The sequence below is a fragment of the Manis javanica genome, chromosome 3 (assembly GCF_040802235.1).
Source record: "Manis javanica isolate MJ-LG chromosome 3, MJ_LKY, whole genome shotgun sequence".
Lineage (NCBI taxonomy): Eukaryota > Metazoa > Chordata > Mammalia > Pholidota > Manidae > Manis > Manis javanica.
In genome coordinates, this window is record NC_133158.1 from 196,544,129 (window position 1) to 196,564,995 (window position 20,867).

The following is a 20,867-nucleotide window of genomic DNA, read 5'->3' on the forward strand; positions in this document are numbered from 1 at the left end:
TAAACAAGTTGGTTTGCTTAGGAAATCCAAAGCACAGTTTAGAACAGATTTGGCTGCAAATCTTTCTAACACAAAGGAAAAGTACTCTCTGTGGCACATTCAGAATGTACTTTATGAAAGCATACATTTTTTTATTTGAAATGTGAGTTATATAAACCATTTTTATAATTGAAGTATCATTGATATAAAATCTTACATTGGTTTCAAGTATACAACACAGGGGTTTAACAGTTACCCATATTATTAAATCCTTACCCCCCCCCCCAGTGCACTGTCTATCTGTCAACATAGGAAGATGTTACAGAATATTTGACTATATACTCAATGCTGTACAACCATCCACATGATCAACTTAGATTATGGTAGATAATTTTTATGTACCTTTATCCCCTTTACCACCCACCCACCTCAGCCCCTCTACCATGGTATTTACCAGTCACTTCTCAGTGTCTGTGAGTCTACTGCTATTTTGTTTATTTTGTTTTGTTTTGTTTTTATATTTCATAAGTAAGTAAAATCATATGGTATTTGCCTTTCTTCTGCTTGGCTTATTTCATTGAGCATAGTACCCTCTAGCTCCATCTGTGTCTTTTTATGGCTGAATAATATTCCACTGGGTATATGTACCATATCTTCTTTATCCATTCATCTATTGATGGACACTTTGGTTGCTTTTATATCCATCTCTTATAAATACTGAAGCAGAAAACAAAGGGGAGCATAAATCTTTCAAACTGCCTCCTCTGCTTTGGATCTCAGGGGACCTGTGGAGTGTGCCTGACCTCCACAACTGACAGGAGTCTTAGCCCACTCAGGGTGTCCAGTCCCAGTAATCATCAAAGCCTGATGCAATGTGGACTCATGTTTACAGAGCAGATTTCCTGGGCCAGGTATGTATAGCTCTGATAGCTTATCTCCTCTCTGTTCCATTCTTCTTCCTTCTTATGTGCTAGGATGGGGGAAGGATTGGGCTCCTGACAGATTTTGACTCTGCCACTTTACCACTTTACTATTCTCTGTGTGGTCTTCTCTTCTTTGCCAGGTGTAGGTGGTCTGTTCTGCCATCTTCAGGTCATTTTCAGGGTTAGTTGTATTTGCTGTAGTTGCTTCCTTGTCTTTGTGTATAGGAGCAGTTCTCTGCCTTGCTTCTCTCCTCAGCCATTTTTTTACCCCCATAAGCCATCTTCTTGTGCTTAAATTTTAATATTAAATAATATCCTTTAACTTATCTTTGTAAATGGCCAGTTGAAGTAAATGGCCATTGTGCTGGTCATGAATATAGTTAGAATATGATAAATGTATGTGGATAAAATGAGAGTTCCTGTGGCCAGGGTTCTCACCTGGCCCTGATTGACTAGCTCACTGCACACTTGTGGGCAATACATGGCTGTTGACTCTATAAAAAGAGCTCCGTCCAGTACTCTGGGCATGACACAGTGGCAGGGCTGCAAGGCTGTAGGAGAGCAGAGCAGAGGCTGGATTGGTGGCAGTGCCGATGACAGAGGCCCAGAAGACGGCTGTGCGGAACAACCATGCAGAGAGGCCCGGAGGATGGTTGTGTGGGATGGCTGTGTGGACAGAGGGGCCCAGAGGACGGCTGTGCGGATAGAGGGGTCCAGAGGCAGAGACCGGCTTGCTGCATGCAGACTCCCTCTGAGTGAATGGGATTCTAGTGACCGACCTGCGACCTGGAAATAAAGTTGGGTGTAACCCTTTTACCCTGAGAACGTTTTGCTGTCTATTTTCTTTGGTCACACTGAATGCATAGTGAACTTGCCCGGGGCTGAAACGCACTGGCAAGACAATGTATTACATAGATTTTGCTTCACCTTTAGAATGAAAGGTCTCTCATCAAATGGTTATGATGATAGTCATGGAAACTGTAACTTAAGTGAATATTAGCAACAGCATCATGAAAACAAATCTGTTCAAGATAATTTGTGATAGCAAAAATATGTATGCTCTGTTGGCACTGAAGTGGACATGGAAATCCTTGAGTTGATAATAAACCAGTAGGGAAAGTTCTATATAATTGACTACACTAGTCCCTGCTATTCCCAGGGGATACATTCTAAGACCCCCAGTGGGTGCCTGAAGCTGTAGATAGTACCCCACATATACTGTGTTTTTTCCTATGTATACATACTTATGATAAAGCTTAATTTATAAATTAGGTATAGTAAGATTTTAACATCAATAGTAATTAAATGGAGCAATTATAACAATACACTGAATAAAACTTCTGTAAATGTGGTTGCTCTCTCAGAATGTCATACTGTACTGTATTGACCCTTTTTCTTCTTGTGATTATGTTAGATGATATGGTGCCAGTGTGATGAGATGAAGTGAGGTGAATGACATAGGCCTTGTGACATAATGTTAGGCTGCAGTTGACTTTCTGACGATGCATCAGAAGGAGAATCATCTGCTTCAGGTGATCCTTGATCATTGAGCCTTGACAGTGTCAATAGTTGGATGTCAGGAGCGGATGATGTCTGTGGCTGAGGCCTCTTGGATAATTGAAGGTTTTTTGGCCAAAACCGTTGGAAGAACATTGTAATCAGATATTTTCTCTTTAATTCATGAATGTGTTTCTGCAGCGGTTGTAATGCCTCAGTAACACTGTGGACGACTTTAATGCTGCATTCCTGCAAAAGATTGCATTCCTACTTCTGTCTTTTAAAATCTGTGCAATTTGAAGCACTTTGGTAAATTTCAGTAATGTCCACATTGCTGCTTCTGCTGCAGTTTTTTCTTCTTCCTTTATAGATGATAGAACAAGTTCTTGTGATTCCTCATTTGTTAACACTTCTCCGTGGTCTTCAATTTGTTCTTCCACTTAAGCATGTCAGCAAACCCTTTTCCACTAACTTGTCTTACTTCATGAATGATTTTCCTTTTCCATTGATCCCCAGGAAGCCTTTAAAATCATTCATAAATTCACTCAGAGGTTCTTCCAGCAGGCAATTATAGTTTCTGGTTTTATTTCACCCATTGCAGCTCTGATGAATATTATCATTTCAGCAATAGCAGATGACTTACAGCATTACATTAGGGTCTACATCAGTTGCTGATCAAATGTGATCAAACACAAGGTGGGTGTGTATGTTCTTGACAAACTGAATGGTGCCCTCTCTTCAAAGGGCTGAAGTAGTTAGGTATTTCAAGGTAAAAGTAAAGCCTCGATGTCTCGATGTTCTCATTTTCATAGCAGAATATTCAGGATGTCTTGGTGCATTGTCTATTATGAATAGGACTTTAAATTCCAACCCTTTCTCTTACAAATGTTTTTTCAATTCTAGGATGGAACACTGGTGGAACCATTCTGTAAAGAATGTGACTGTCACCCATCCTTTCTGATTATGTTGCCAGAACATGAGCAGATAATTTTTTTATCTTATTATTGAAGTATCATTGATGTACAATCTTATATAGGTTTCAGATATACAACACAGTGGTTCCCCATATTATTAAATCCTCACCCATATTAGTGTGGTTACTATTTGTCATCATAGGAAGGATGTTACAGAATATGTTCTCCATGCTGCACTTCCATATCCATGACCAATTTATATTATGATTGAGAATTTTTGTGCCCTTTTATCCCCCTCACCTTATCCACCCACCCTCCCCGGTCCCTCTCCCATGGTAACCATTAGTTACTTCTCAGTGTCTGTGAGTCTACGAGCAGATTGTTTTTGTTTTTGTTTTTGAGATCACATGGGTTCTTTACACTATGCCTGGCTTTATCATATGCTCTGCAGGATTGTACATAGTACGAGAGTTAATCTGTCCTTTCATATTTTATACCTTGGTGCTTCCTTTGCATTTTTATGAATGTAGTTTCTATAGGGCATTTTTTTCCAGAAGATTACAGTTTCATCATAATTGAAGACTTGCTTTGGATGGTGTCTGTTCTCCTTAATCAACTTCTTCATCTCTGCTAGAAGCATGGCAGTAACTTCTTCATCAGCAACTGCAGCCTGTGTAGTAATTTTTCTATTTTTCCATCCCAACTTATTCCTGAATCTGTGTAACTGTCCTTACTTGCAGTAAATGGCTTGGTGTTACTCATTTCAGGGGATCCCTTGCTGAAATCTTTGTATAAGCTCAGTGCTTTTTGGTGCAACACATTGCTGTCAATCAAAACACATTTTTGTTCATGTCTTCCACCCTCAAATTTAATTTCTTTTCCATTTTAACTAAGCACTGATCATGCACTGTGGCTATAACTTCTCTTGTTTGAGGTGTGACAGTAAAACTAGAATGAATTTCATTTTCCTTCTTAGCAACTTCATGGATAGAACAGTCATTCTCACTGTAGATCTCTGCAACCTCAGCGTATGGTTTTTTCTTTCCTCATTAAGTTCAGAACCTTTTCTCTTTTCTCTTAAAGGAAGCAGTTTACAGCCTTTCTTGTCATATTCGAATTCCCAGCATCCACTACTCTTGTGCTTTGGAGCCATTACAAGTAAAATAATGGTTGCTTGAACACAAACACTGTAATACCACAACAGTCGACCTGATAACCATCATAGCTACTAAGTGGCTAAGAGCCAGGTAGCATATACAGTGAGGAACACTGGGTAAAGGGATGATTCACGACCCTGGTGAGATGGAGTGGGGTGGCATGAAGTTTTAACATGGTATTCAGGAAGGTATGCAGATGAGTTTTTTATTTCTGGAATTTTCCTTTTAATATTTTCAGACCACAGTTGATTGCAGGTAACTGAAACCACAGAAAGTGAAACTGTGGATAAAGGGGCACTACTGTATATGCTATGGCTACAATAAGATATTATAAAAGTTTTGTTTTATCAATACCATTGTGCTGGTAACCATAATATCATTAACATAAAATGTGAATGTTTTTTTTTTCAGGACTATTTTAATTTATAGATTTTCTTCTATTAAGTTTATATCCTAATACCAAATAACTCAAAATATATAATTATTTGGTACGTAGATAAAATCATTTATATCAGGTTTCAGAATGTCCATTAAATCCCTGTTGTGTACCATTTTAGGATGATGATTGACAATCTTAAAAATATATTGGGCAAAGATAGTCATAGGATTTTGAAATTTTGCCATACTGTTAGAGCATCCTGAAAGAGTTCTACGGTGTCAATAATGGAGGTTCCAGCTCTTCACTCTCAAGTTTGTTTTCTCAGTTTTTCAAAATAATGCTCTTTCATGTGGGAATGTACTTGGTTTTGAAGAGGATTGCAGTGTGCTTGCTGGTAACTTTCTCTTGTGATAGTATATTAGTTGAACCAAGAGTAATAGTTCTCCCAACCCCTCATTAAGAATATCACTTTTGGTCTTGTCATAGGATGACAATTCATCCATGCTTTACTAACTACCTCATGGCTCAGCTTATTTGTTATTTGCATTTATTTTTTAATTTTAAATACTAAAAGTTTTATTTTTTATTTACATTCTGACTCCTCACATTTTGATTTTTACTTACATGCAATGGTTCCCTCTGTCCCTATAGCTTGGTATTTTGGGATGTAGGCTCAGAATACACTTACAGTATTAAAACATTTATGATTGTTTTCACATAATACCTCTGTTCTATCTTTCCTTACTTACATATAGTTGATTCTGTCTTATTTTCACATGTCTGTGATCATTCTGATATATTTTGAGTAGTTTTTTGGGTGTTCATTTGCCCTTAATTATTGTTTATATTTCATGAGAATAGAAAACTCTTCTGTTTTAGTCCGTCTTGTGACGGTCACTAACCTGTAATATTTGCCCACTGAATTTTGATTGAAAGAACATAACCTTGTTATATAGGGCAGTTTGCTAGTACCCGTCTTAATAGCATGATTGCTGGTAGATGTTTTCATGTTTTGGGTGATCAGAAAAACAGTAGAAATAGCATGCACTGAGAACAATGTACTAGTCAGCCAGTATATTGGTTGACTGTAGCAATACCTGTCTTTGGGTCTGTTTACAAACTAATGACCAAACTCTTACTCTTTTTGAGCTGTTTACCCTGTGAGTAGGCTTTAGAAAAGCCTGTTTACCTTTGATGTTCATGTGTATATACTACCTTTCTTCGCAAGACATATACCCCTTTTTATTGTCTATGAATTTGATGCTTACACATGAAAAAAAATATTTTGGCATTTTGTACATACAAAATTCTGTATTTTGAAATTGAATACGAGTTTTTTGAAGGGTCTGTCACCATTTAACTAAATATTTATTATGACAGAGCACTTTAAGAGGGACATGTCAGTTTTTCTGCTTAAAGTTAGATAAAAATACTATATTCTACAGTCTTTACTAGCAGGAAACTACCTAGAATAACATTTAAAATCTTCATAGATTCTGTTAGTTTTTTTCCTTCTGTGAAAGTATAATATAAAGGAAGAAATTTGCTTAATGATTTTGGAAAATAGCTTCTAACTAGATGAACAGAAACTAAGTAAAGGTTGATTTAAGCTAAGGTAGAGAAAACAGAGCTTTTGGGTTAAGCTTACAAGTTGAACACTACCATCTAATTTCATTTCGTGTTGAAACCTTACTAAAAATGCCATACAAGGATTTTTTTAAAAAAATGCTAAGTCCACAGGATGGGAGAATAGGAATAAACAGCAAAAAATTTAGTCTAGAGATTAGATGGGTGAGTTGTATTAACTAGGCTTGGGAAGAGTAAATCATAAGCTTAGCATGGGGAAAGCTAAGAATGAAATTCCTTTTCAATAAAGAATCTCAAAATTCTTGGTAACTGGCAGCCTTAACTGTGTATGAAACTGAAGATCAGGGGATGTTATGTGCAACAAGCAAAAAACATTGAAAGATTGTTTGAATAGTTGTTTGATAACTCATTATCCTTCCCTTCTCAGTGCTATTAAAATGCTATCCTAATCTATTATCCTAGAAGTCTTCAGAAGGTATAATACAGAGGGTCACTTGTCTTGGTTTATATTAGCAAAATGAGAAGGGGGTTATGAGACTATGCAAACTGCATGTTGAGTGCAAAACAACATTCCCACCCACTGCTTTCCCTAACTGCAGGCAGTGCTAGGTTCCTGAGATGTAGGCAGGTACACCATTACCTTGCAAGCAGGCCTTGGAGGATGCTTCTTTAGGTTGTCTATGTGCCTTCCTGACTCAAGCTGCACTGCTTTCCCTAACTGCAGGCAGTGCTAGGTTCCTGAGATGTAGGCAGGTACACCATTACCTTGCAAGCAGGCCTTGGAGGATGCTTCTTTAGGTTGTCTATGTGCCTTCCTGACTCAAGCTGCACCCAGATCGCTCTACAGTAAAGGTAAAAGTTGATACCCATTGTGCTGAGAGCATTTCAACCCTGGGCCCTTTGCCCCTCCTTTCACTCATCATGAGGAATCAACCAAGTTATTCCAGAATGTTAAGGAAAGCATTTAACATGGAGATAAAAACAAAAGAGACAAATAGAAAAAGGCAGCTCAAAGAAACAGAGACAATATCAGAAGACACAAAACAGAAAAACAATTGTTAACATCCCCAGAGAGATTACTAGGTTCTAAACCATGAAAACTAGAAAGATAATGCTATTCTAGAATAAGAATAGACAACCCCATGACACCTATTAGAAATTAATGACAATTGTAGTAATGATACACACATAGAGCTTATTTTGTGCATTGTAACCATTTTAATTCACATATAATAAATTTTATCTCAACAACTATGTGTTAGGACCTACCTGTTAGTATGTTGTTGGGGAAATCATTAAACATAAAACTCTGCCAACACAAAAATACCCTGTCATCAACATGTAAAAAAAAGAGTGAAACAGTATTATTACTAAATTAGCATTAAAGCATACTGTGGTGCACATCACAGGCAGTCCACTAAAGACTTTGCAGTGACAGAAATACATTTCACTCTTAATATCGCCTGGCAGATATGATTCATTACATACATCTAGTGGTTATCCAAAAGAAAAAATAAAATTCTCGTATATTTTTAACAAGCTGGAGGTTTTATCTTGGAGCCACGTACCTAGGCTTAAGCTGCCACAGACACACTAGGCAGGGCGCCACCATCACTGATGTTCCTGTTTCAAAGAGATGGCATCAGTGCCTCCAGGAAAGACATTCCTATGATGCAAAACTGGCAAGAGGTTTATTTAGTCTTTTAAAAAAGATTTGTGTATATCCCAAAGTGCCATAAAAGTATTTACAACTTCATGTTTTCTAAAGGAAATACTAATGAGTCGAAGAACTCTCCCAATAGTAGAAACAAAAGACAAATGGATAGAAAAATAGAGAAATCATAAGAAGTTTGAAGATCAACTAGTGCAGTGTCAAGAAAACTAGAAATCCTAGAAAGTGAGAACAGGGGAAAAAGGGGAAGAAGGATAAATTAAGTGATTCAAGAAAAATATCCCAGAACTAAAAGATATTTGTTGCTAGATTGGAATGGCCCAATGGGTATTTAGCAGAATGGATGAAAGTAGACCCATGTCAAGAATCATTCTGAAATTTTAAGCACTAGGAACAAAGAGAAAATTTTACCAGACTTAAGAGAGAACTTACTAGGTTGTGTGGAGAATGAAGAATCAGAATGGCCTGAAATCTCCCAACAATAAGTGCAGAAATAAGAAGGCAATGAAGAAATACCTTTCAGATTCTGAAGGTAAATGCTTTCCAATGTATGATTTTTGTACTCAATACTCAATTAATTCAGGTCTCAAAAGTTTAGTTCATATATTCCCTTTTCCAAGAAGGCACTGGAGTATGTTCTGCACCAAAAGAAGAGAATAAAACAAGGAGAAAGATAGGGGGTATACAAAACAAGAGAGGCCACATGAGAGATGAATGGCATCTCCAGGGCCATAGTGAAGGGCGATCTCAGGATGGCAGCTGTTTATAGACCTATGACAGTCTGTCTAAGTTGAAACAGTTTGATTTAAGAGATAGAGGGGGAGCTATTATTATTGAAATGCCAACTGCCTTTATAACTGTTTTAAGAACCCGAGGACAAATTACCCACATGATATGGGCCCATATTCTTAATGACCACTTGGCTTAACTTAACCACGTGTGACTGAATTCCTGCTTTTTTTTCTAGTCCTGCTGCCTGGATCACCTGAAAACTCTCACTTCACTTTTAAAAAATGTGGTCTGCTTTTACCTACTTCTGAGAGTACAGGTAGACCATGGTGAGCTTAGTTTATAATTTGGAAATTATAAAGTAGTCTACTTCCTGGACCATATAGCTGTTCCTCATAGATGCTCCAGTTCTCTTGACCTCTGTATTTCCCAGGATTTCCTGAAGACCTCACCTATAGACTTCCCAAAGATAGCCTTATATAGCCTCTTAGAGAAGGTGGAGCCCTGTTCCAACACCCACATTCTGTGTAGCTTGTATTCCCCTGGGAGCCTTCAGTTAGTAATGGCAATATTGCCCTTTTCTTACACAGCTGGCTAGGTTTGTGCTATACTTAGTTGATGAAACTAAACATAATAGGTATGTTTACTATGTAGGAAGTAGAACAATGAAAAAACAAGCGGGAAACAGTTAATGGAAATGTCGGTATATTGGTTTCCTCTTGATAGGGGTGGGGAGGTGGGATTACACTTGGGCATAGAGGGGAATTGGGAGGTAGAGCAGTGTTCCGTTTCTTGATATTGGTAGTAGGTACATGTAATAAAAAAAATTCTTTAACTTGTACTTACAAATTGTATGTCTTCATGTTTACTGATACATTTTATAATAATTTTTTTAAATCCTAAATTTGAATAAAGTCAAAGCAAGTGATTACTTAAAGCTAAACTCATTCTGAAACACTGGCTGTTGTAGAAATAAATGATCTATTTTCAAAATCACTGTGAAGTGGTAGTATGTAACTTGCTTTCCTGAGATAACAATTATTGTTGCATGAATACAGAAATAATCCTCCTGAAGTCAGGTTTCCAGACAGACTAAACAATACTTTAAGAAATCATATCATGCTTTCTTCCTCTTAACAAAATTCTCAAATGGTTCTCTTTCACTCAGAATAAAATTCAGTCTTTAACACAGTCTGTAAGGCTCTACGATCATGATTTAGCCCATGACTACATCTTTGACCTTATTATCTATATTTCTCTGTCCACTGGTTTATTGTTGGCTCCCAAGTATATCAAGCTTATGGTGTATGTGTACATGCTGGTGCATAGTTGCCATCACAGTTGGGAGTTTTCTGATTACCAATTCAATTTCATTGCTGGTAATTGGTCTGTTCAGATTTTCTGTTTCTTCCTGGGACAGTCTTGGAAGGTTGTATTTTTCTAGGAAGTTGTCCATTTCTTCTAAAGGTTTTCCAATTTATTGGCATATAATTTTTCATAGTATTCTCTAATTTTTGTTTTTCTGTGGTTTCCATTGTGATTATTCCTTCTTTGTTTCTGATTGCATTTGTATGTGCACACTCTTTTTTTCTTGGTAAGTCTGGCTAGGGATATATCTATTTTCTCAAACCAGCTCCTGGTTTCATTGATTTTTTTCTATTGTTTTATTCCCTATTTTATTTATTTCTGCTCTGATCTTTATTATGTCCCTCCTTCTACTGACATTGTTGTTCTTTCTCTAGTTTCTTTAATTGTGAGTTTAGACTGTTTATTTGGGGTTGTTCTTGTTTCTTGAGGTAAGCCTGCATTGCTGTGTACTTTCCTCTTAGAACTGCCTTTGCCACGTCCCATAGATTTTGGGCTGTTGTATTTTGTTTTCATTTGCTTGATTTCTGTTTTAATTTGTTCATTGATCCATTGGTTATTTAAAAGCGTGTTGTTTAACCTCTATGTGCTTGTAAGTCTTCTTGTTTTCTTTGTGTAATCTATTTCTGGTTTCATACCACTGTGGTCTGAGAAGCTACTTGATACGATTTCAATCTTTCTGAATTTATTGTGGTATCTTGTGGCCTAGTATGTGATCTGTTTTGGAGAACATTCCATGTACACTTGAGAAAATTGTGTATGCTGCTTTTTTTGAATAAGTGTTCAAAGATATCTGTTAAGTTCATTTGATCTAATGTATTGTTCAGTGCCTCTGTTTCCTTATTTATTTTGTCTAGTTGATCTGTCTATTGAAGTGAGTGGTGTGTTATCGTCTCCTAAAATGAATGTACCACAGTCTGTTTCCTCCTTTAATTCTGTTAGTGTTTGCTTTACATATTTAGGTGCTTCTATGTTGGGTGCATAGATATTTATAATGATTATATCCTCTTGTTGGATTGACCCCTTTATCATTATGTAATGCCTTTCTTTGTCCCTTGTTACTTTCTTTGTCTTGAAATGAATTTTGTCTGATGGTAAGTACTGCTACTCCTGTGTTTTTTTCCCCCTATTATTTGCATGTAATATCTTATTCCTTCACTTTTGGTCTGGTCTGTGTATGTTTTTGAGTCTGAAATGAGTCTTTTGTTGGCAGCATATAGATGGGTCTTGTTTCCTTATCCATTGGTGCATTCACTCCATTTACATTTAAGGTGATAATATTGATAGATATGTACTTACTGCCACTTTTTTTTATTAAGGTGTCATTGATAAATGCTCTTATAAAGGTTTCACAAGAAAAAATGTGGTTATTACATTCACTCTTATTATCGAGTCCTTCCCTGCATACCTCATTGCATATTGCCACTTTATTAATTGGTTTCTGCTGTTTTTTTAATATCTCCTCTCTGTTCCTTTCTACCTCTTTTATATTCTTCTTGTTATTGATGATTTTCTTTAGTGTTGTAATTGGATCTCTCTCTCTTTTAAAAATTTTTTTATTTGTATATGTATTTGTTGTAGGATTTAGTTTTATAGTTACCAAAAGGTTCCAGGATAGCTTCCTTCCTGTATAGTAGTCTATCTTAAATTGCTGATTATTTCAAACACAATCTAAAGGTACTTTTTTTTCCTTCTTCCTCCAAATTTTTCATATTAGATGTCATAATCTGCACTTTTTGTGTATAGTTGATTTTGATCCTTCTGTTCTGTTTTAATTTTGTACTTGCTTGGTAATTAGTTGGTCTTCTATCTTTACTGTGGGTTTATTTTCACTGGTGAGAGCTATTTAGCCTTATTGTCATTTCCATCTATAGCAATCCCTTTAACATATTATGTAAGACTGACTGAGTGGTAATGAATTCCTTTAATTTTTGTTAATCTGGAAATTATTTAATCCCCACTTCAAATTTAAGTGATAATCTCACCAGGTAGAGGATTCTTGGTTGGAAGACCTTCTGTTTCAGTACATTAGATATATCATGCCACTCCCTTCTGGTCTGAAGAGTTTCTATTGAGAAGTCTGCTGAGAGTCAGATGTGATTTCCTTCTTAAGTAATCTTTTTTCTTTCTCTAGCTGCTTTCATTACCCTCTCATTATCCTTGATCTTTGCTATTTTAATAATTATATGTCTTGGTGTTATCTTGCTGGAGTTCCTTTTTTTTTTAGGGGATCTCTGTACTTCCATGACCTTAGTCTATTTCCTTCCTCAGGTTGGAGGAGTCTTTAACAATTATTTCCTTAAAGAGACTTTCTCTTCTCCTTCTGGCACCCCTATCATATGTATATTGTTTTGTTTGGATTGGTCACATAGCTCTCTTAGCATCCTTTCATTCCTAGAGATCTTTTATTTTCTCTGTTCCTTAGTTTCTTTGTTTTCCTGTTCTCTAATTTCTATTTCATTTACCATCTTCTCTATGTGATCTAACCTACTTTTAAATCCCTCCATTATATGTTTCATTTCAGATACTGTATTCTTTAGCTCTGAGTGGCTCTTTTCTCTCTTTGTTGACGTTGTCCCTGACATCTTGAATGGTTTTCTGTAAATCCTTGAGCATGTTTATGACTTTTATTTTGAAATCTTTATCAGGAAGATTGGTGATCTCTGTTTCATATAGCCCTCTTTCTGGGGTTCTGTCTTGTAGTTTTGATTGGATCAAATTCCTCTGCCTGCTCATTTTGGTCAGGGGTTCTGTGTTTCTTCCTTTGTTTATATGTCTCTGCTATGCTTTCTAATCAAAAGAGTAATAGCTTTATGAAGAAGGTGTGCTATGCCCAGAAGCTCAAGATTCTTTACTTCTGGTGTGGGGCCACCCTCTGCCTGGCCTGCAGCAATGGTGGGGCTGCAGGGTTAATGGTGTGGGCAGACTGATTTGCTCCAGGTGGACCTGCAACACCAGGTTTAGGCATCTGCAGGGAGGAGGGAGCCCTTGGGGCTGGCTCCTCCAGGCACCTCTCTGGTTGCGCTGAAGTGGAACTAAGCAAGCTGGGTGAGTCTCCTTCTACTGAGGCAGCAAGTCTGATGCTGCAGCTGTGCTGAGTGGGTTGGTTCCTGGCAGCACATGCAGTTCCTGAGCTGTTGGGCCAAGGAAGGGCTGAGGAGGTATCCTCCACCTGCCCTTTCTCCTGATGAGAGAGTTCCGTCCAGCCCTCGTCTCCTCTGGTACCTCTCCCTACTAGCAAGTCTTTCAAAGTGCCACCTCCGCTTTGGGTCTGAGGACTGGTGGAGCGTGAATGCTCTCCACACTACTCTCAGCCTCCCAGAGTGTTCTACCTGTCCCTGGTGTCCAGCCCCAGTAATCACTAGAGTCCAGAGTAATGTGGGCTAATGCTTCTAGAGCAGATCTCCAGGGCCAGGTGTGCATTGTGTCTGAGCTCCTACCCCTTCCCTGCTCCATTCCTCTTTCTTCTGCCTTTAGGCTAGTGTTGAGGAAGGGCTTGGGTCCTCCTTGATCTTGGCTTTGCTGCCTCAGTCTTTCTGTGTGGTCCTGCCTTCTCCCTCAGGTGTAGGGGTCTGTTCTGCACTCTTTAGGTCGTTTTCTGGTCTAGTTGCATTTGTTGTATTTTCCTCTTTTATGTGTTATTGGGAGGAGGTTTCTGTCTAGCCTTCCTATTCCACCACTTTAATCTGATCAAAATTATAAACCTTTGACATTAAAAATCATAGTACTTCTTTTATGCTTTATCTCTAATCAGTTTTTCCACTTAGCTGTGGTAAAGGTAAGTATGATGGGGGATGTTCATAGTGCTGAATACATTGTAGTCAGTCACATACAAGTTGAATGCATAGATGCAGGGATGGAGTAACTAAAATTTTCAGACCATTTATGACCAACCAGTTCAAACTTTGAAAATTCTGATTGACCTTTGGGGAAGGGTGGTTTTTTTTTCAATGCTGAAACAATTTGTGTTTTTTAGTTTAGTAAGAAGCAGTTTTAGTAGCTTAATAAATATATGGATGGCTGCTATGCATTATAGTGAGCATAATTGATATTTTATCTGTGCTGAAGATAAATCATGGTGAAATGGGTTTTCCACTGAAGTTGAAGCAGTGTATTATCTAGTGCACAAAGCAATTCCCAATGGTAGGTACTTAGATGGTGGTACAAATTACAGAGGCTGGTAGAATAGTGTATTCTTTTCCTGGACATCTTTAAATAGGCTGAATGTCTATGTTCTTACTGTAGTTGATGCCATGCCATCTCTTGGCATTGAGATAGCCATTATTCTTGATTATATTTTTGTGGTTAACCATTTATCATTTTATCAGATAAAGATATTGTAGAAAAAATTTTCTATTGCATTATGTAAGCCAGGTATTTGAAAACTTAAATATTTTTATGTTTTTTATATGTTTTTATGTATACTCACTTCATTTTATTTTTATTTGCTTCTTTGACTGGTGGTATATTTTTCCTCTAGGTCACTTTTGAAATACACAAAGAAAACCTTGCCAATATATTCAGGGAACACCAGGGAAAAGTTGATGAAGAAATTCAGCATATTTCTTCAAGTCCAGTTCAAGCACTTGCTGGCATTAGCCGGGATGTTAATGGTTCAGTAGGACCCCAGCAATCAGATATGAGGGATTCTCCTTTGTCTCCTCATATTACCAGAAATAGTGATGAAAAGTCAAGTACTGAACAGACAAGTTCAGTGGAGTTTGAATGCAACATTGAACTGCAAACTCATAGTACATCTGATGAACAAAGGAAAACTGGGCAAGAAAATCAGGAGTTACTGGATGATGTCCCTTTAGAAGGAACATTGGTAAGTGAAACAATTAGTGCAAGTGATTTAGAAGTATCTTCTGACATAATAGAAGGTGTGGCTATTACCTCGAATTCTTTGACAACAACTGGTGAAGATATAATAACTGTCGGTGAAGTAAATGCTTCTGTAAGTTCTCCTTCAGAAGAGGATGCTTCAGAGGTACCAGAATTACTGGATAAGTCTCTGGTAGAGGAAGAAGATGATGATTATGTAGAACTGAAGGTAGAAAGCAGTCCTGCTGAGGAAGCCAGTCTATCCACAGAACACCAAGATGATAGTTTGTCTCCAGCTGCATCTGAAGCCAGTGAAAAACTGGGTATCTTTAGTAATGGCCACAGAGTAGTATTTAAAGAAGAAGAACCTGTAGGGGAAAAGCAAACTGATACTGAAACTCGAGATTCTAAAGATTCTGGAATCAGGGTAGCATCAGGGTCTTCAGCTACCTCACCAGACACTCCTACTTCCCAAACAATTGAACAGTCAGACATTGTCCAATTGCTGGAGGAAGAGAAGAAAACAACTGACTCTGCTAGAGAAACTGAATTAATTACTGATTCTCATGGTATTATCTTTGAGTTTCCTACTACTTCTGAACAGATGATTGCTAAATTGGATGTATCCAGTGTTGCTACAGATACTGACAAACTGGAATTGAAGGCCAGTGCAAACATGGAAACATCTCAACCTCATCAGCTTGTGCTTGAGGTGATTATATTTGTCTTCTTGAAGTATATTTGCATTAAGTAAAAATAGAGCAATTATATATGTATACTTAGATTTTATATTTAGACTTGGCTTATATCCTATGTATGTTTACTAAATATGAACATAAAGATTATATTTCTTAGTTTTAGCACAGGGCTTGGCTTTTTTAGTGTGAGTTCACTAAGTGGCAGCTTTATTATTATTTTCACCACAGCATCACCAAAAGTAACTACTGGGAAATTTCAGGATTGGCATAATTTTAGTTAAAAAGCAAATACTAGAAATGCTTGCTTTTACCCTTTATTTGATAACCCAGACATAGTTAGCACATTAGTTTTCCAACAAAATCTAGGGCTAACTTCCTATATAACCACCTACTACCGTATAATTTTATGTTTGAAGTATGTGGTTTAAAACCATGAGATCTTTTTACTTTGTAAGAGGGAGGAGGCTTTGTGGGATCAAGAGGCACAGCTTTCTCCTTTACGGGTATCTCAGAGTGATACATGAGACAGTGGTTGGCTGCATGTTGTCATTTCCCACTTCATTCAGCTCTTATCTCATTCCCTCCTTCCTATTTTGTTGCTTTGTTCTTCATTCTTTTGACTTTATATTTATTTGCTCTTAATTCTAGCCAATTTATAACCCAGATACTGCCTTTCTTTCATACAAATATTCAAAATGAAGAACTTCTGGATTCCTTTATAAAATGCCACATTAGCTGGTGGCAATACTAACGTGGTTCCCAGCTAAATACTTTTGTATTGTGGTAGTTGAGCATTTTTGATAACTCTTCTTTAAATATCTTAAAGTATTAATGTTATTACTCATTAATAATTTTTCTATAATTTGGTTCCTTAGTATTTTAAAATGTATTTGTTAGATCAATTGCATATAACCTATTAAATTATTCATTAATGCCTTCCTTTGAAGTTGAACTTACTCTATTACTCTTTTTAATTTTTGTATTAGATGTCAAGGCCACAGGAGCAGCCAGGACAAGGAATAGCACCAGAGGCAGTTAATGGACAAAGGAGGGATTCCAGATCTACTATGTTTCGTATTCCTGAATTCAAATGGTCTCAAATGCATCAACGTTTGCTCACTGATCTATTATTTTCCATAGAAACAGATATACAGATGTGGAGAAGGTTTGTCCATATGTTTATTACAGAAGATATGTATGTTTTCAAAGAAATTTAGTGGTTAACAATTTGCAATTTCGAACATTTGATTAAAAATTTGAATTTAAATTATTTCTCTGGTAGGATTCTATTAACTTTTATTTTCCATTATAAAAATGAGCTTCCATGTGTAGATTATAAAAATTTGAAAACCAGAGATTTTTCTTTTAAAAAGTTTGCTGAAGATTTCATGTAGCATATTTTATAGCCTCTGAAGGTATATCTGCCAAATAGGTTTATTACTAGCAGTACTAAAAAAAAAATTGGGATTTAAATAAATCCATTTCTCCATTGTATTTTTGGTATTAAAAATCTGTATATTTCAGATTACCCTCCATTGTATGACGATTTTAAAAGTGCCTAATTTGTTTACTGTTATTTGTATACAACTCTTAATTCTGTTTAAAAATATTTTATGGCATTATCTAAGAAAATGTTGGTAGAAAATTTTTCATAGCACATGTAGCACCACTTACCTCTTAATTTTTGCCATGTAACTTCTCAATTTTGTTTCCAGTTAAGGATAATTTAGTGCAACTTTTTAAATCAAGTATAAGATGAATAGTGTTTATGTTTCAGCACTGAAAAGAGCATGGATAGTAACTGCTGATATGGAATGGGTTACATCTTCTGAGGAAGTATATAGCCCCCAACTGCCTGCTTCATTATTAACTTTTCTCAGCTTTCAAGATGAAGCAAAAGTACCTTCTTATCCTCCCACCCCTCAAGTAGGCAAACTGTGATTTCCTTTCTTTAGCTTTATCAGTAAACAGCATTTGTCTTTGGACAGCCATTCAACAAAGACAGTTATGGACTTCGTGAATAGCAGTGATAATGTCATCTTTGTGCACAACACAATTCATCTCATCTCTCAAGTGATGGACAATATGGTCATGGCTTGTGGGGGCATACTGCCATTGCTTTCAGCTGCTACATCAGCTACAGTAAGGACTTAACTACTATATAAAATTGGTGTGAAAACATAATTTTTGCATCTCTATTGATGAAAACTTGAATGAGGTGATTACTGTGTATCATAGTTGCTATAATCGAAAAACAACAGGATCTTTTAGGATTACCCAAAAGGGTCTTAGAATCTTTTCCAGGAATGGAAGAACTTAAAAACAATGTTGATTTCTTAGGGATGAGTCAGCTAGTGAATATGATTGATGGTATTTCACCTGTATGTTTCCACTGCCTTCTTTTTAGATGAAATGATAAGGAAATCACTGTTGAATTAGATTTCTGAAAGCTGGCTTTTTATAAAATTCAGAAATTTGGGGAATGTTTCTAATACAACTAGATTTTTATCAGGCTATAGATATAAATGTCAAACTTTATTCCTTACAGCATGAGCTGGAGAATATTGAACCTACTCAAGGCCTTTCAGTAGAAGCTTCTGTGACATTTTTGCAGAGGCTCATCAGCCTTGTAGATGTGCTTATATTTGCAAGTTCTCTTGGCTTTACTGAAATTGAAGCTGAAAAAAATATGTCATCTGGAGGAATTTTGCGGCAGTGTCTTCGACTGGGTGAGCTGTTAAAACCTGTTAGGAATTTACTTAAAAAATTTTCAGTAATCCAGACATTAAATTGAAAATTATCTTTCTTCTCTTGATGGGAAAGTATATTCTAGGCAATTTTTCATATGCTACATTTTAGCCTCCAAACAATGAAGGACTATGTATGTGCTTTGCTTTAGTAGTAGTTCTGAAGTTGGTTACAGGAGGTAAGACGTGTTTTGAAAAATCTAAGTTGATTCTGGTCTATTTTCTCCTCTCCCCCAATCTTTTCTTTGTTTTCAAGTAGTGCTTCTCAAATCTTAAGATGATTCATACACATGAATCACCAGAGGATCTTGTTAAAATTCAGATAGATTCCATAGGTCTGGGATGAGGCATGAAATGTCTACCAAGTCCCAAGTCATGTTGATGTTTCTTCTCTTACAAATACACTTGAGTAGCAAGGTTCTAAATTAGCATCATTTATGTATAGCCTTTATCCAAATAAGCGGTGAAAATTTGTTAAAGCAGTTAATAAAATTATTAAGTTTCTTTTTCTGGAGTCATTCCTTCCTTAGGTAGAAGTTAGGATACCTGAAAGAAATTTTTAGCATTATCTGAGCTTCCTTAGGTGAAGCTCCTTTATGTAGAAGAGTTCTGGTATCTAGTTGTAAATACTGAGACTTTGTTAATGATTTGCCTATTAAAAGGAGAGAAGTAGGTGGAGAGAGGGGGACCAAGAAATGTAAGTAAAACTCTTACAAACTTCACATGGTGAAGACAGATCAGAAATAAGGTGTCTATGAAAATATAACATCAGGAGTAGAAAATGTAATTAATGAAATATTTTCCCATATATAGTAGGAGTATCTGTTCTGTAAGTGAAATATACTTGTACTTAGACTTTTTTGGTGCAATGATTATTTTTACACAAAATGTTATTCCAAGTACTTTAAAACTTAGGATGCTGTAAATAACTTGATATAGCAATTTTTAGAAAGTTCTATTTCCAGTTTTTAGAAAATTTTATTAAGAGAGGTTCAAATGGTGAACATATGAAAGTTGTTTATTGACTAATGTCACTTGTCATTGCTGATTTTCATAATGAGTCAGCAATCATTTTTCTTTTATTTATGAGAAAATTTGAGATCAGAAATTAGAAAACTTACTGAACATTCAAAAGACAATTTTGCATTACCTAATTCATCATTTAAAATTCAAAAGTAATTTCTAACCCTCAATTTTTAAATAACTGCCTGATTGGTGAGACATCTAGAGAGGTAGTTTTGGACTGTGTATTTGTTAATCAGTCTCTTTTCTGTGTCCCACCTTTTAAGCAGTTTTAATGAAAGCCAGTGAAAGGTAGATCCTATAAATATTCTCTACAAATGCTATACTCTTTCTTAGTCTCTATTAAAATTACATTGTAATGACACATTATAAGAAAAACATGCAAGTTTACAGTTTATGACTCTTTTACTTTAATGAAGATAACAGAAGATTGTTATTCCCAGTTCATGGCAATGTGATTTGCTTTCTTTTTTCTTCCACCTTTCTTTCAATTCTTTTCTTTCCTATTTTTTTTTTCCTTAATAAAAGATCACTCCAAGTAGCTTAGGTGAGATGTACGAAACAGTAGCCTTCTCATTAAGATTCCTGAGCTAATTCCCTCTTAGCAGTGGGCCCTAACAGAGTAGGTAACAAAGTGAGAAAACAAGAGTAGGCGATAAAGTCAAGGGACAGTTGAGGAATTTGCTTTCAAGGTACTCTGCTTCAAATAAGTTTCATACAAAGTATATTGTGTTGGTGATTTTTATCAGTTCCAAAATCTTAAACATAATACTTTCTTGCTCAATGCTTTTCTTAAAATAAATGACAGTTTGTGCAGTGGCAGTGAGGAATTGCTTAGAGTGTCAGCAGCATTTGCAACTGAAAACTAGAGGAGATACAGCAAAAGGCCAGAAAATAATACACAGCCTGATTCCCATGGGGAAATCTGCAGCAAAGGTAAGCATACAGAATAACTAGTTAAATTAAAAAAGCATACTCTTATTTTACGATTAACATCTTAAACTTATTGTTTATTTCAACCTACAGTTAAATAAATCTGACAGAGGTCCTAAAATAGTTATTTTGGTCTGTGGACATAACATTCAAATATTTGTGTTTAAATGTACAGTAAAGATTTACTTATACTTAATCTTGTCTGCTTTTCCAAATGTTTACTTTTTTGGTGTCTGTGATACTTTTTCATTCAAATATGTCAATTGGTATTTCATATGTGTCATTTAGGATGCAGTTTGTTTTTTTCCTTCATGTCTGCCTTCTACAACCCCCGATCCCCACCTCTGTCCCAGTGCCCCTAAAAAAAGAAGAAAGAAAGATGTAGGAAAAATCGGCTGGCAAAAACAATGTCATAGACTTGTTTTTCTGGTTCTTGGAAA

General features: G+C 36.3%; 1 protein-coding gene across 1 annotated transcript in view; it reads left to right on the forward strand.

Moving 5' to 3' along the window:
- Window positions 1-20,867, forward strand: part of LRBA (LPS responsive beige-like anchor protein) — a 740,236-nt gene that overhangs the window by 172,600 nt on the left and 546,769 nt on the right. The window contains exons 23-27 of the mRNA XM_037024623.2: window positions 14,683-15,738; window positions 16,711-16,889; window positions 17,713-17,866; window positions 18,273-18,453; window positions 20,303-20,430. Coding sequence (XP_036880518.2) covers window positions 14,683-15,738; window positions 16,711-16,889; window positions 17,713-17,866; window positions 18,273-18,453; window positions 20,303-20,430 — 1,698 coding nt within the window. The remainder of the gene's footprint in view (window positions 1-14,682; window positions 15,739-16,710; window positions 16,890-17,712; window positions 17,867-18,272; window positions 18,454-20,302; window positions 20,431-20,867) is intronic.